Source organism: Chiloscyllium plagiosum, unplaced genomic scaffold (genome assembly GCF_037043375.1).
Source record: "Chiloscyllium plagiosum isolate Xiang-an unplaced genomic scaffold, Cpla_swu_hap1 HiC_scaffold_27, whole genome shotgun sequence".
NCBI lineage: Eukaryota > Metazoa > Chordata > Chondrichthyes > Orectolobiformes > Hemiscylliidae > Chiloscyllium > Chiloscyllium plagiosum.
In genome coordinates this window covers 83,605,857-83,622,070 of record NW_028270165.1, presented here as the reverse complement: position 1 = coordinate 83,622,070, position 16,214 = coordinate 83,605,857, and the positions used below count along the sequence as shown (strand labels likewise).

Genomic DNA, 16,214 nt, shown 5'->3' with positions numbered 1-16,214 from the left:
TTTGTATAGTTGCAGCGTGATATTGCGGTTCCCCGGAACTCAATCCCTCTACGAACGAAACCTAACACACTGTATGCCTTCTTAACAGCACTATCCACCTGCGTGGCAACTTTCAGGAATCTATGCACATGGACTCCAAAGTGAATCACCTCACATTTAGCTGCATTGAACTCCATTTGCTACCTCTCAGCCCAATTTTGCAGTTTATCCAAGTCCCCCTGCAACCTATAACATTCTTCCAAACTGTCCAGTACTCCACCGACTTTAGTGTCGTCTGCAAATTTACTAATCCTTCAACCTATGCCTGCGTCTAAGTCATTTATAAAAATGACAAACCGTAGTAGTCCCAAAACAGATCCTTGTGGCACACCACTAGTAACCAGACTCCAGGCTGAATATTTTGCATAAACCACCACTCGCTGCCTTCTTTCAGAAAGCCACTTTCTAATCCAAACTGCTTAATCACCCTCAATCCCATGCCTCTGCATTTTCTCCAACATCCTACCATGTGGAACCTTTACGGAGGTCCATGTACACCACGTCAACTGCCCTATCCTCATCTACATGCTTGGTCACCTTCTCAAAAAGCGCAATGAGGTTTGTGAGACACGATCTGCCCTTGATGAAACCATGTTGACTATCTGAAATCAAATTGTTGCTTGCTAGATGATTATAAATCCGATCTCTAATATTCCTTTCCAAAAGCTTTCCTTCAACAGAAGTAAGGCTCACTGGTCTATAATTACCTGGGTCATCTCTGCTGCCCTTCTTGAACAAGGGCACAACATTTGCAATCCTCCACTCTGGTACGAAACCTGTCGACAATGACGACTCAAATATCAAAGCCAAAGGTTCTGTGATCTCCTCCCTCGCTTCCCAGAGAAACCTCGGATAAATCCCATCGGGCCCAGGGCACTTGTCTACTTTCACTCCTTCTAGAATTGATAACACCTGTGTGCAACTAACTTTGATCCTTTCGAGTCTAATATCTCGTACCTCATTCTTCTCCTCTACAATATTCTCCTTTTCCTGAGTGAAGACCGATGAGAGATATTCATTAACAGATCTCCAATCTCCACAGGGCCTACACTCAACTTCCCACTTCTGTCTTTGATTAGCCCTATTCCTACCCTAATCATCCTTTTATTCCTCACATACCTATAGAAAGCTTTAGGTTCTCCTTTATTCTATTTGGTAATTACTGCTCATGTCCTCTCTTTGCTCTTAACTCTCTCTTTAAATCCTTCCTAGCTGATCTGTAACTCTCCATCGCCTCTTCTGAACCATCTTGCCTCATCAACACATAAGCCTCCTTCTTCTTTGTCACAAGAGATGCAATTTCTGTTGTAAACCACGGTTCCCCTACCTTATCACTTCCTGCCTGACAGGGACATACCTATCAAGGACACACTATATCTGTTCCTTAAACCAGCTCCACATTTCAATTGTTCCCATCCCCTGCATTTTGCTACCCTATTCTATGCATCCTAAGTCTTGCCTAATTGCATTACAATTGCCCTTGCCCCATCGATAACTCTTGACCTGCGGCATGTTGCTATCCCTTTACATCGCTAAATGAAACCTAACTGAATTATGGTCACTCTCTCCAAAGTGCTCACCTTCCACTAAATCAAACACCTGGCCTGGTTCATTACCAAGCACCAGATCCAGTGTGACCTCCCCTCCTGCACACACTGGACAAAAACTGATCCATACGACGTACTAGAGTGAAAGCATTTCCAGTCAATGTTGGGGAAGTTAAAGTCCCCCATAATGACCACCCTGTTTCTTTCACTCCTACCCAGAATAATTTTGCTAATCCCCTCTTCCACCTCCCTGGAACTCTGCGGAGGCGTATAAAAAAACTCCAAGCAGTGTGACCTCTCCTCTCCTGTTTCTAACCTCAGCCCACATTACCTCAGTAGATGAGTCCTCATCAAAAGTTCTGTCAGCCACCGTTATATTATCCTTGACTAACAAGGCCACGCCTCTCCCTCGTTTACCGCCTTGGCTGTTCTTAATGAAAGATCAAAACCCTGGAACCTGCAACATCCATTCCTCACCCTGCTCTCTCCATGTCTCCGAAATGGCCACAACATCCAAGTCCCGGGCACCTATCCGTGCTGCAAACTCACCTACCTTATTGCGGATACTCTGGCGTTGAAGTAGACTCACTTCAAACCAGTTCGCTGTCTGCCAGCACATTCCTGTGACCCTGAAATCCTGTCCCTGTGATTCCTACTCTCATCCTCCTATGCACTACAGCTACATCCCCGGTTCCCATCCCCCTGCTGATCTAGTTTAAACCCACCCTAATCGCACCAGCAAATTTCCCACCCAGGATATCAGTACCCCTCTGGTTCAAGTGAAGACTGTCCTGTTTGTACAAGTCCCACCTTCCCCAGAATGAGCCCCAATTATCCAAAAACCTGAAACCCTCCCTCCTGCACCATCCTTGCAGCCAGGTGTTCAGCTGATATATCTCCCTATTTCTTGCCTTGCTATCACGTGGCACGAGTAACAAACCAGAGATAACCACTCTGTTTGTTCTAGCCCTCAGCTTCCACCCTAGCTCCCTGAAATCCTGCCTTACATCTCTATCCCTCTTTCTGTGGGAGATTAGAAATGTTGTTTTTGCAGATGGGTGAGGTGGTGTAGTGGGGGGAAGGGAAGCAAAATTCTTGTAGCATGTAGCATACGTAAGGCTAAGACTTTAATGAATATAGAGGGTCTTTTCAAGAAAATAGTTTTAAGCTAGGGAATAACTTTAAAGTGTTGTAGTTGACCACAAAAAGAAGCAACAGGGGCATTTCACAATAAAGCTTATAGTATGATAAGAGAAACTGGATAAAAGAACAAGCTGTAACAAACAAGGAACAAAGAATGCAGACAAGGACAGCAGGATGGCCAGATAAGAAAATAACTAACAAGTGAGGTAATCGACTTATGATAGGATGGGAAAAGGGAGGCGTGATTCCGCAACTTGTAAACTGAATAAGAAAGCTAACATGCTCTGTTTTGGCACGCATTTCTGCTTGATTGCAGAAGCGTCTGGTACTTGCAAGACTTAATAAATTGTTCTTGTTTCCAACGCTTTGTCTCACGCTGATTGATTTGTGAGTGAGTTCTGTTTCTCACAATTGGGGGCCTCGTTCCGGGATGCAAAACTCAGACCGCTTGACACTCTTGGGATGCCGGGGAGGTGTACCTCGCCGATTTCGGTGATCTCCGACTCCCTTGCTTGTCGTTCGCGGTTTGGGCGAGTACGATCCGGACTGGGAGATTTATGGCCGGACGTCCAGAAAAATATTCAAAAGCTCAAGGAGTCGTTGCGGGAAGCTCAAAGTGTCTGTGAGACACGGCGTCTGTGTGTGTGTGTGTGAGAGAGCGAGAGAGAGAGAAAGAGAAAGAGCTGTACAGCAACGAGAAAGTTTAACCTGTTGTGATTTGGTTTGAATGCACATTTGTTTGTTGGTGATTGAATGTTTCTGCTTTGTTCCCTGGAGCTCGAGATCCGGGACTGTTTTGAATCTGATTTCTGCTATGGAAATTTTAACATGATTTCTTTTAAGGTTAAGGATTTTACAGATTATAAAATAAAATGTTAACTCCTGTTCTTTTTACAGGTCATGACTGCCTTACTATCAGCTTCTAACTAATCTCTTTTATCCTTACATAAAAGTGATTTATGGAGAACAGTTGAAGTCTCAAAAAGCATATAGTTGGTCAGATTAATCGGACGAGTAAGGTGTCTAGTCAGGACCCTGAAGGGGGTGTGGAAGAGGGTGACACCGGACCTCATTAAGATTAATCAAATTAGCAACAATGGGAGGCACGGGGAGTTGCCTGGGTAACGATCGATCTGTAATTAACGGTAAAGGGGAATATATTTCACCCGACAGTCCTTTGGGGAGAATGTTGGGAAATTGGGAACACAACTCCCAGACGCGGGGGAAAGGTAAGGCTATAATGGTAAATTACTATTGTTGTTTTGTCTGAACTAGAGAAAGTATTAAGGCGCCTGGTATTTTTTGGCCCAAATATGGGTCCGATGAGGATTGGCTGTGTCAAGATCTTAATATATATGTCAATCGGAAAGAAGCGTACAGTCAAAAAGAGTCCGATTATGCGGTTTGTTGGATAGGGAGCACGGGAGTAAAATTATGTCCCATGAATAGGGAGGAATCAGGGAAAGAACAGAAAAAGAATGAACAAGGGAAGCCACAATGGGATCCCTTAACATGTTTGCCGCCCCCATATACTACTCCCCGGAACGAGCCTCCAGCTCCCGAAGTAGAACCGAGCCCAGACACAGAAATGGGAACAGACTCTGAACTAAAAGATGCAGAACCTGGGTGGGGGGGGGCAGAGTCACTCGAGCCACCACACGTAAAGGAGGGGCAGAGATATTGGAAAATGTAAAATTATGTCCCTTACGAGAGGTTCCGATTGGGGAAGGTACAATTGGATATGTAAACGCTCCCTTAACTAGCAGTGAAGTTAGGGTCTTTACAAAGGAAATGAAAAGTTTAATAGAGGATCCGGTTGGACTAGCCGAACAATTAGAGCAATTCCTAGGGCCTAATTTATATACCTGGGGAGAACTGATGGCAATTTTAGGAACGTTATTTTCAGGGGAAGAACGAGGTATGATTAGGAGAGCAGCTTTATAGGAATGGGAAAACAGGCACCCAGTTGGGGAAGAAGGGGCCCCAGCAGAACAGAAATTCCCAAATGTTGACCCACATTGGGAAAATAATGACAGAGAACACAGGGAGTCAATGCGGGATCTATGAGAAATGGGAATATTAGGAATTAAAGAGGCGGCACCAAGATCATAAAACTTTGTTAAGGCCTTTGAAGTACGACAAGAGAAGGATGGAACCCCTTCTGCATTTCTTAAAAGGCTCAAGGAAGCCACAAGGAAGTGTTTGGGAATGGATCCCGATAATCAGATAGCACAGGGACACTTAAAGGTCCAGTTTGTAACGAAATCATGGCCGGACATACAAAAGAAATTACAGAAATTAGATGGATGGAGTGAAAGACAGATGGAAGAGGTGTTACGAGAGGCACAGAAAGTGTATGTGAAAAGGGAAGACGAGAAGCAGAAACAGAAAGCCAAAATGATGGTGGAGGCAGTAGAAGAAATAACAAAAAGGAGACTGGGGTCAAGGGATAACAGGAAGGGTAGGGGAGGACATGAAAGACAAAGGTCAGATACCTGGGATAGGAGGCAACAATCCAGAGATAACCACTCTGTTTGTTCTAGCCCTCAGCTTCCACCCTAGCTCCCTGAAAGCCTGCCTTACATCCCTATCCCTCTTTGTTTTGTGGTTAGCACTGCTGCCTCACAGCACCAGAGTCCCCGGTTCAATTCCCCTCCCACGTCTGCGCGGATATCCTCCCATTTTCCAAAGACGTGCAGGTTAAGGTGAATTGGCCAAGCTAAATTGCTCCGTAGTGTTTGGTGACGGGGAATGGGGCTGGGTGTTTTGCTCTTTGGCGGGTCGGTGTGGACTTGTTGGCCCGAAGGGCCTGTTTCCACACTGGAGGGAATCTGATCTAAAGTTCTGGAATTTATATATTGATGAACTGAAACCTGCAACCCATTCTAAAAGATGAAGGACTCAGCAGCGGTCCAGGTTTGTTCCAAATATTGCATCGGTTGCATGACACTGTAATGTTTTGGTCGTAATTCTGTGTCTTAGGATCCTGCAGCACAGCTACCCGCAGAAGAAGCAACGCTGCAGAAGCCAGTGCTTCCAAATACACCTGGGTGGGCGGGGTTTACCAGAAGGGGCGGGGTTTAGATTGGAGGGCGGGCGGAGCACATGGGCGGGGCGTGTCTCGTGAGAGGGTCGCGGGCTAGTAGGCGGGCCAAGGCGGCTATCCTGGAGGCGCGCGGCTTTGTGGGCGGTTGCGCGTGAGGGCAGGGGGGGTGGTTTGGCTTGGGCGGGGTCCGCGGCGGAGGGGCGGGGTTTGGTTCGCGAGTTGGAAAGGAGTTTGTGTCCAAGAGGCGGGGCTTGGTATCGATGGGGCGGGTTTACATGCAGTGTTCCAAAGTGCGGGGTGAACGAACTGCGTTCGGAAGGGGCGGGGTTTACGAGCTGCGTTCGTAAGGGACGGGGTTAACGAGCTGCGTCCGGAAGGGGCGGGGTTTACGAGCTGCGTCCGGAAGGGGCGGGGGTTTACCATCTGCGTTCGGAAGGGGCGGGGTTTATGTGCCGCTTTGGCGGGTGAAGGGGCGGGACCAGGACCAGGGGGCGTGGCCACCCGAAGCCGGAACTATGCCAGCGGCCTGTTTCCTCCGCTGGAGCTTCGGCTGCAGTAAGTAAGGTAAAGCTTTATCAATATTTCCTTTTAAAAAGTTTGTATTTAATAACCAGTAATGGCTACTCAATATCATCATAAAGTCCCAAAATGCAATTCTTTTCAATCCATGGCAGATAAGCACTAAGAGTTAATTTTCTACGGGATTCAACAGCCTCAGCACTAAAATGGTCTCACAAGGGAACGGCTGTGAATGTTATCACTTGGTGTCCTGTTCACACAGATTCACCGATGCTGAGGCAAACGTTCTTAATTGCCTCACAGCATCCTGTTATCGCTTGGTGAGCCCAGGTGTCCCTACCTTTAAGTTCTCTCCTCTTTCTGAGCCTTCCTGCCGGTTTATTTTCTAGTGCAGTAAATGTATTCAATAATTCAGCATTACATTTTAGTCTGAATGTTTAAAGACAAGTTTTAAGGCTATAGACTTTCTCACCCAGATGCCCACACCCTCATTTCTCCCTTTGATTGCACCGAGATCACTGAAAGAGAAGGCTCATCCAAACGAATGCCCTTCAAGGTGGTCCAGCCATCAACATCCTGCAGAGCGACACCACCATCTTCGCAGCTCATCTGGTCATATTTATCATCGCCATCGACACGTGTGGGTGAGCCATCAGATTGCAAAAGGAGCATCTTCTGGGGCAAATCTATATCACTAAGGGACCTCATAAGCATAGCAATTAAATACCTAACAATACCACTACTGACAAACAAACATAGCTAAATTGATAAACCAATTGTACTATGAGCCCGATCTGCAGTTTCCCCAACTGGTCCCTTCAGTCATTCTGTCAAGGAATGCCTGGATCTCTTCTTGTATCTTAGTAATATTGCCAGTGAGATCGGGAATGCCCATAGTGCATTTATCTTGGACAATGGGGAAGACCTTACCCTCCTCGGCAAGTATATAGTCGAAGGCATACCGATTCTGCACAGAGTAAAAGACACAGGTCTGATAATCCCAGTTTACTCTGTTTCAGAGCCTCTTTAGTCTTATTTCCTCGAATGGTCAGGCGGCAAAAGAGGGAATTGCGGTTCTGTTGACTTGTCACCCCTGCCGATCCTTCCAACGTCAGGGTACTCTGGATTCCCCAGCCTATCGGGTGTCCTGTATTGTCACCCAGTCCCTTGGGATCCTTCCAGTTGGAGCAAGGTTGGCTGAGACTGACCTCTGCATCCTCCTCAGATGTAGGTTCCATCGACTTGTCCACTGGCCAGGACAAGGTACTGTTGTGGGAACAAGGGCTCCGATAGTGACCTTATGAGGGACATCTTTGCCATCCAGACCAAGGAAATTGGTAGCTTTACCTTAGCTGAAGAAATAATAGTCTGGTTTGGTGTATATTAGGGAGAGTTTGTCAAAATAGGTTACTAAAATGTTACAGCAGGGGGTCTGGTCAGGTCTACAGGAGTAAAGGGTTGACGTTTTGCAAGAGGAGTTGCTTGAGTGCTGTAAAAAATGGGCCAAGTGACTCGAGCACTAGCACTGTATGGGAGACAATGGTCCTCAGAATGCTGTTCCCATTGGGCTCTCCCTTAGCTCTATTGTACATGGTCTTGGTGACAGTATCAGATTCTGAAAAGAGAAAAGGCCTATAAATGTGCAAGGGAAGGGTTCCATTCCAGGTCCATGTGCCGCATAAGGCCTGCTGTACCCCAGCCAGTGTTAGGCCAGCTGTTTGTATACACAGACCGGAGGTATTGGAAAGTGATATTTCTCTTCACAGGGTCGGCAGTAGGAAGTCTGATGAATAGAATGGAATCGGGGACTGGGGACGGGTCAAGTAAGTCATCTCCCGATATACAGGAGTAACATACTACTGCCTCTGGGGTGAAGAGCATTCTGTGGGCCTGTATAAATAAGTTGTTTGTGGATTGAGGAGTTTCCCCTATCAGGCTTCCGTTTTCTCGAGTTGGCCCGACCTGCAAAAAGGGATGGTGTTCCTGGGCGTCCTTAAAATATTTACCGTAACAACGGGGTTGATCATTTTTAACCGCACGAGGCTTGCGTCTGCAGGTAAAATCAAAAAAACATGGTAACTCCCGCTGATTTCTACTGTCCAGATGGACCATCTGGTCTTTCTGATGTAAGAGTCCATTGCAATAATCAATCTTCATCACGTTCCACATGTCAAAGGCGTCTGGTCCGCACTGGATGACATCTCCTCAGCATGGGTGGTGGATAATCTCTGATCATTCCTGGTCGCATCCATACTTAGTGGCTTTCCCCATCAGGATGTTGTACGTGATCAGAAAGGTGTGGAGATAGGCGATCCCCCACATGTCCCTCCTCTTAGTTCAAGTATCTGTAATAATATTAACATTAGAACAACAGCAAGATTCAAAAACCCAACTGGACAGGGTCCACTCCTTTTGTTGGGATTCCAGGATTCTCTCCTCCTCTTCCCCCATTTGATTGGTGTGGTCAATCAATTTACAGTGGTGCAGGTGGACCCAAGCTGAGCGCCCAGCAACTGTGACCGCTGTATGGGTGGGAAGTAAAACCTGGAAGGGGCCATCCCAACGAGAATGGAGACCTTTGCCAGCCCAGTTCTTGACGAGCGCCAACGAACCAGGCTCTACCTGTGACATGGCTGAAAGGGAAGTAACATCGCTGTAGGCCACATGCTCCTGGGAGTGAAAGGCACGCATCACGTTAGTTAGAGCAAGAACATAACCAATCATTGCTTCGGTCATGTGGTGGAAGTGGACTGAGAAGGGTGCCGAATCGTTCCAAGGGGTACGGAGGGGGTGACCAGAGAGACTCTCAGCTGGAGACAGTCGTGTCTTGCCTGCAGACATGGATCGCATCTGGAATAAGGCCACAGGGATTAGCATAACCAGGAGAGGCCACACTCTGCCACTAATTTGGCAAGTTTAGTCTTGAGTCTGGCTAAAACATTCAACAAGGCCGGCCGCCTGAGGATGATAAGCACCATGCAGTTGCCGACAAATACAAAGCTGGGAACAGAGTTCTCCGTTAATATTACCTACAAAGTTGGTCCATTGACCGAGCTAATGCACGCAGGTATACTGAAGCAGGGAATTATTTCCTTAAACAAAATCTTCACCACAGTCTCAGCAGTAGCATTAGGAGGAGGTTAGGCTTCAATGCACTTCGAAAAGACATCACCAATAAGCAAAACACATTTATAGCAACTCAACTCATTTCTCCAACTCAATGAAGTCCAGTTGAAGTGTCTCCAAGGGACCCTCCAGCAAGGGAGTTCTCGTAGAGATACTTGAACTAAGATGTGGGGGATCGCCTACCCACTAACCTGTTTGATCACGTACAACATCCTGATCGGGAAAGCTACTGACTGAGTATCGATGCGATCTGGAACGATCTAAGATTATCCTGATGTCATCTGGTGCACCAGATCAGACGCTTTCAACGTGGAGTCGCTTGAACGATGGCGTGAGCTACCAGAGGAAGCGGTGGGTGCTGGTACGATGACAAGTTAAAAGGCTCCTGGACGGGCATCTGAATACGAAGGGTTCAGATGGGTCAAGGCCAAGTGATGGCAAATGCAACTGGAGTCATAGAGGTGTACAGCACAGAAACAGACCCTTCGGTCCAACTCGTCCTTGCTGACAAGATAGCCAACCCAATTTAATCCCAGCTGCCAGCATCCGGCCCAGATAGAGGCCAAGTGATGGCAAACGTGACTAGATTAATTTAGGATATCTGGGCAGGTTGGGCCAAAGGGTCTGTTTCCGTGCTGTGTGATTCTAATTGTCTTCAGTGAAAGCAGAAGTGTGGTTGTGAAGGCTGGACTTTCAGAGCATGTTCTGCCCTGACTGGGAGCAGAAGAGTTTGACTGAAGTGTGTCGGTGCTAATGCCTTGATGTCTCATTTTGCTCTCACCTTCTCGGGGTCATTAACCATTTTGTGTCTGGTCCTTCCTCAAGAAGCTGCGTTGCAGGTTCACCCTGAATTGACACTTTTTTTTTGCTTCCCAAAATCAGACCTGCTCACTCTCAGCAGGATCCCAGTGTTGTGAAAGATATTAACTTTCAGGTGGAGGTATCCAAAATTCAGAGAGATGTCAGTATTGATGTTTTTGCTTTTTCTGCCCCTGTAAGCTCCTGAATCAGCACCTTAAGGGGAATTAGTTAGAGCTGAGTGAGAACAGAGGGGGAGAGACAGTGGGATGGTGCTTTCAATTTTGTGGAACAACAAAAGATATTCCACAGAAAATAGAATTGCTTGTTCTGAATTTCTACCCTGCACTGATAGTGATGGCTTTTGTAATCTCTTTTTACAGAGTATTTGAAAATCTGAAGACTGAAGTTTCAAAATCAACAGATGAAGGGCTTATGCCCGAAACATTGACTCTCCTGCTCCTCGGATGCTGCCTGACCTGCTGTGCTTTTCCAGCGCCACATTTTTTGACTGACTCTCCAGCGTCTTCAGTCTTCACTTTGATGTCAATGTCTGACAGTCACTCAATCCATCGGGACCGCAACGATTTTTGACTGTGATTTCTGTGAGAGGGATCAACGCTTTTTGGTTCCTGTTTGAGGACGTTTTCAGTATTAGTGGGACTGGACGAGAGCCCCCACTGTTGCAGCGCACTGTGCGTGGAGCCGGACACAGTTATACGGCCTGGAAAGGGGATTTCACGGCAGGGAGGGGCTCTAAACGTGTTTGTGTGCAGCTGAAGCTGTGGCCATGGAGAAACCCGAGGAATCCCGCCCCGTGGAGAAACCGTGGAAGTGTGGCGACTGTGGGAAAGGCTTCCGTGTCCCGTCTGCCCTGGAGACTCATCGGCGCAGTCACACTGGGGAGAGGCCATTCCCCTGCACCGACTGCGGGAAAGCCTTCAGACATTCCTCTTACCTGTTGGCCCACCAGCGGGTCCACACGGGGGAGAGGCCCTTCAGCTGCCCAGAGTGCGGGAAGGCCTTCAGCACATCCTCCCACCTGCTGAGCCACCAGCGTGTACACACGGGGGATAGGCCCTTCAGCTGCCCAGAGTGCGGGAAGGCCTTTACCCAGGCCTCCACCCTGCTGAGGCACAAGCGGGTCCATACGGGGGAAAGGCCTTTCAGCTGTCCCGAGTGTGGGAAGGCCTTCAGCAATTCCTCCACCCTGCTGACCCACCAGCATGTCCACACGGGGGAGAGGCCCTTCAGTTGCCCTGAATGCGGGAAGACCTTTACCCAGGTCTCCAACCTGCTGAGGCACCAGCGTGTCCATACGGGGGAAAGGCCCTTCAGTTGCCCTGAATGCGGGAAGGCCTTCAACGATTCCTCCACCCTGCGGAGTCACCGGCATGTCCACACGGGGGAGATGCCGTTCACCTGCTCTCAGTGTGGGAAGGGCTTCACCTGCTCCTCCAATCTGCGGATCCACCAGCGTATCCACACGGGGGAGAGGCCCTTCAGCTGCCCCAAGTGCGGGAAGGCCTTCAGCAATTCCTGCGCCCTGTTGAGGCACCAGCATGTCCACACCGGGGAGGGGCCGTTCACCTGCTCTCGGTGTGGGAAGGGCTTCACCTGCTCCTCCACCCTGCAGAGCCACCAGCGGATCCACACAGGGGAGAGACCCTTCAGCTGCTCTCAGTGCGGGAAGGCCTTTACCCACGTCTCCTCCCTTATGACCCACCAGCGTATCCACACGGGGGAGAGGCCATTCACCTGCTCTCAATGCGGGAAGGGCTTCACCTGCTCCTTCAACCTCCAGACCCACCAGCGGGTCCACACCGGGGAGAGGCCCTTTAGCTGCCCAGAGTGCGGGAAGGCCTTTACCCAGGTCTCCACCCTGCTGAGGCACCAGCGGGTCCACACGGGGGAGAGGCCCTTCAGCTGCCCCGAGTGCGGGAACGCCTTCAGGAATTCCTCCACCCTGCTGGCCCACCAGCGGGTCCACACGGGGGAGAGGCCCTTCAGCTGCCCCGAGTGCAGGAAGGGCTTCAGGTATTCCTCCCACCTGCTGACCCACCGGCGGGTCCACACGGGGGAGAGGCCCTTCAGCTGCCCAGAGTGCGGGAAGGCCTTTACCCAGGTCTCCACCCTGCTGAGGCACCAGCGGATCCACACCGGAGAGAGGCCGTTCACTTGCTCTCAGTGCGGGAAGGGCTTCACCTACTCCTCCAACCTGCGGAAACACCAGCGGGTTCACGTGCCATCACAGGGGGATTGAAGAAGTGAGCCATTATCGATTGGACTATCAACCCGGATTCCGGGTTTGAATCCCCCCACGACAGATGGCAGAATTAGCATTCGGTCAGAAATGTGGAGTTCGGAATCTAACGATGAGAGTGTTTCAGGGAGGGGGTGGTGCAGGGGAGAAAGCCCCCATCTGATTCACTCTCTCCCTCGTTAGGGAAGGGAACCGCCATTGTGGGAAAGGATTCACTCAGTCGTTCCAGCTGCATCCTTTACCCGGTCTGACCTACACGTGACTCCAGACCCACAGCAGTCTGGTTGACACTACACTGCCCCTTCCTGGCAAATGAGCGGGGAGAAACTTACTTGGAGACAAGGTGTGGGTTGAAATTGCTGATGAGGCAATACTTCCTCCGGGTTACGGCTGTACCAAGGATCCGATTACAAAGGGACAACTTGGTGCTGGCCAATAGTAAAGACAGTGAGGGGGGGTGGGACAGGGGAGGTGTGGTGTGTGCACTTTGACCTTGAGGTGCTCAAAAAGCAACTGCTTTTTCTCTGCCTTTTTGCTGGGGGGGATCTGAAGCTGTAACAAAGTTGGGTTGCAATAAAGGTTACCTGATCTTACCACTGGGCTCAGACTCTCATTGAAAGCTTTGAGCTCCAAGAGGTTTTTGTTTTAAAGCTGCTCATTTCTTTCAGCCTCCTGCACTAAGTTTAGAACAAAGAACATAGAACAATACAGTGCACAACAGGCCCTTCAGCCCTCAATGTTACGCAACCTGTGAACTATTCTCAGCTCGTTCCCTGACACTATCCCAAAATCAACCATGCGCTTACCTAAGGATTGTTTAAATCTCCCTAATGTGGCTGAGTTGACTACCTTAGCAGGTAGGGCATTCCACGCCCTTGCCACTCTCTGCATAAAGAACTTGCCTCTGACATCTGTCTTAAATCTATCACCCTTCAATTTGTAGTTATGCCCCCTCGTACAAGCTGATGTCACTATCCTAGGAAAGAGTCTTTCACTGTCTACCCTATCTAATCCTCTGATCATCTTATATGTCTCTATCAAATCACCTCTTAGCCTCCTCCTTTCCAATGAGAACGGACCCAAGTCTCTCAGCCTTTCCTCATAAGACCCTCCCTCCAGACCAGGCAACAACCTGGTAAATCTCTTCTGCACCGTTTCCAATGCTTCCCACATCCTTCCTGAAATATGGGGGCCAGAACTATACACAATATTCCAAGTGTTTTGTATAGTTGCAGCGTGATATTGCGGTTCCCCGGAACTCAATCCCTCTACGAACGAAACCTAACACACTGTATGCCTTCTTCACAGCACTATCCACCTGACTGGCAATTTTCAGGGATCTATGCACATGGACTCCAAGATCACTGGCTTCCTGTTATTCTTCCCAAAGTGAATCACCTCACATTTAGCTGCATTGAACTCCATTTGCCACCTCTCAGCCCAATTCTGCTAATCCATCCACCTCTGCCTGCACCTAAGTAATTTTAAAAATGACAAACCGCAGTAGTCCCAAAACAGATCCTTGTGGCACACCACTAGTAACCGGACTCCAGGCTGAATATTTTCCATAAACCACCACTCGCTGCCTTCTTTCAGAATGCCAGTTTCTAATCCAAACTGCTAAATCACCCTCAATCCCATGCCTCTGCATTTTCTCCAACATCCTACCATGTGGAACCTTTACGGAGGTCCATGTACACCACGTCAACTGCCCTATCCTCATCTACATGCTTGGTCACCTTCTCAAAAAACTCAATAAGGTTTGTGAGCCACGATCTGCCCTTGATGAAACCATGTTGACTATCTGAAATCAAATTGTTGCTTGCTAGATGATTATAAATCCGATCTCTAATATTCCTTTCCAAAAGCTTTCCTTCAACAGAAGTAAGGCTCACTGGTCTATAATTACCTGGGTCATCTCTGCTGCCCTTCTTGAACAAGGGCACAACATTTGCAATCCTCCACTCTGGTACTAAGCCTGTAGACAATAACAACTCAAATATCAAAGCCAAAGGCTCTGCTATCTCCTCCCTCGCTTCCCAGAGAAACCTCAGATAAATCCCATCTGGCCGAGGGCACTTGTCTACTTTCACTCCTAGAATTGATAACACCTGTGTGCAACTAACCTTGATCCTTTCGAGTCTAATATCTCGTACCTCATTCTTCTCCTCTACAATATTCTCTTTTTCCTGAGTGAAGACCGATGAGAGATATTCATTAACACCTCTCCAATCTCCACAGGGCCTACATTCAACTTCCCACTTCTGTCTTTGATTAGCCCTATTCCTACCCTAATCATCCTTTTATTCCTCACGTACCTATCGAAAGCTTTAGGGTTCTCCTTTATTCTATTTGTTAAGGACTGCTCATGTCCTCTCATTGCTCTTAACTCTCTCTTGAAATCCTTCCTAGCTAATCTGTGACTCTCCATCGCCTCATCTGAACCATCTTGCCTCATCAACACATAGGCCTCCTTCTTCTTTGTAACAAGAGATGCAATTTCTGTTGTAAACCACGGTCCCCATTACCTTATCACTTCCTCCCTGCCGGACAGGACATACCTATCAAGGACACACTATATCTGTTCCTTAAACCAGCTCCACATTTCAATTGTTCCCATTCCCTGCATTTTGCTACCCTATTCTATGCATCCTAAGTCTTGCCTAATTGCATTATAATTGCCCTTGCCCCATCGATAACTCTTGACCTGTGGCATGTTCCTATCCCTTTACATCGCTAAATGAAACCTAACTGAATTATGGTCACTCTCTCCAAAGTGTTCACCTTCCACTAAATCAAACATCTGGCCTGGTTCATTTGCCAAGCACCAGATCCAGAGTGACCTCCCCTCTTGTCGGCCTTCGACATACTGTGTCAGAAAGCCCTCCTGCGCACATTGGACAAAAACTGATCCATACGAAGTACTAGAGTGAAAGCATTTCCAGTCAATGTTGGGGAAGTTAAAGTCCCCCATAATGACCACCCTGTTTCTTTCACTCCTACCCAGAATAATTTTGCTAATCCCCTCTTCCACCTCCCTGGATCTCTGCGGAGGCCTATAAAAAAACTCCAAGCAGTGTGACCTCTCCTCTCCTGTTTCTAACCTCAGCCCACATTACCTGAGTAGATGAGTCCTCATCAAAAGTTCTGTCAGCCACCGTTATATTATCCTTGACTAACAAGGCCACGCCTCTCCCTCTTTTACCGCCTTGGCTGTTCTTAATGAAAGATCAAAACCCTGGAACCTGCAACATCCATTCCTCACCCTGCTCTCTCCATATCTCCGAAATGGCCACAACATCCAAGTCCCAGGTACCTATCCGTGCTGCAAGCTCACCGACCTTATTGCGGATACTCTGGCATTGAAGGAGACACACTTCAAATCACTTCACTGTCTACCAGCACATTCCTGTGACCCTGAAATCCAGTCCCCGTCCTTCCTACTCTCATCCTCCTGTGCATTGCAGCTACACCCACCGGTTCCCATCCCCCTGCTGAGCTAGTTTAAACCCACCCGAATAGCACCAGCAAATTTCCCACCCAGGATATTAGTACCCCTCTGGTTCAAGTGAAGACTGTCCTGTTTGTACAAGTCCCACCTTCCCCAGAATGAGCCCCAATTATCCAAAAACCTGAAACCCTCCCTCCTGCACCATCCTTGCAGCCATGTGTTCAGCTGATATATCTCCCTATTCCTTGCCTTGCTATCACGTGGCATGGGTAACAAACCAGA

General features: G+C 48.3%; 1 protein-coding gene across 5 annotated transcripts in view; it reads left to right on the top strand.

The window, feature by feature from the left end:
* Positions 1-16,214, top strand: part of LOC148144764 (sulfhydryl oxidase 1-like) — a 177,525-nt gene that overhangs the window by 120,693 nt on the left and 40,618 nt on the right. For 2 of the 5 annotated variants that reach the window (XM_087975066.1, XM_087975065.1), the window contains one exon: positions 10,602-13,068. The exons of 1 other annotated variant lie outside the window; for it this stretch is intronic. In XM_087975066.1, the coding sequence (XP_087831192.1) occupies positions 11,009-12,481 (1,473 nt within the window). In that variant the 5' untranslated portion in view covers positions 10,602-11,008 and the 3' untranslated portion in view covers positions 12,482-13,068. Of the gene's footprint in view, positions 1-6,277; positions 6,340-10,601; positions 13,069-16,214 lie in introns of those variants that run through there. 2 more of the 5 variants (XM_087975067.1, XM_087975068.1) reach the window with 2 other exon arrangements.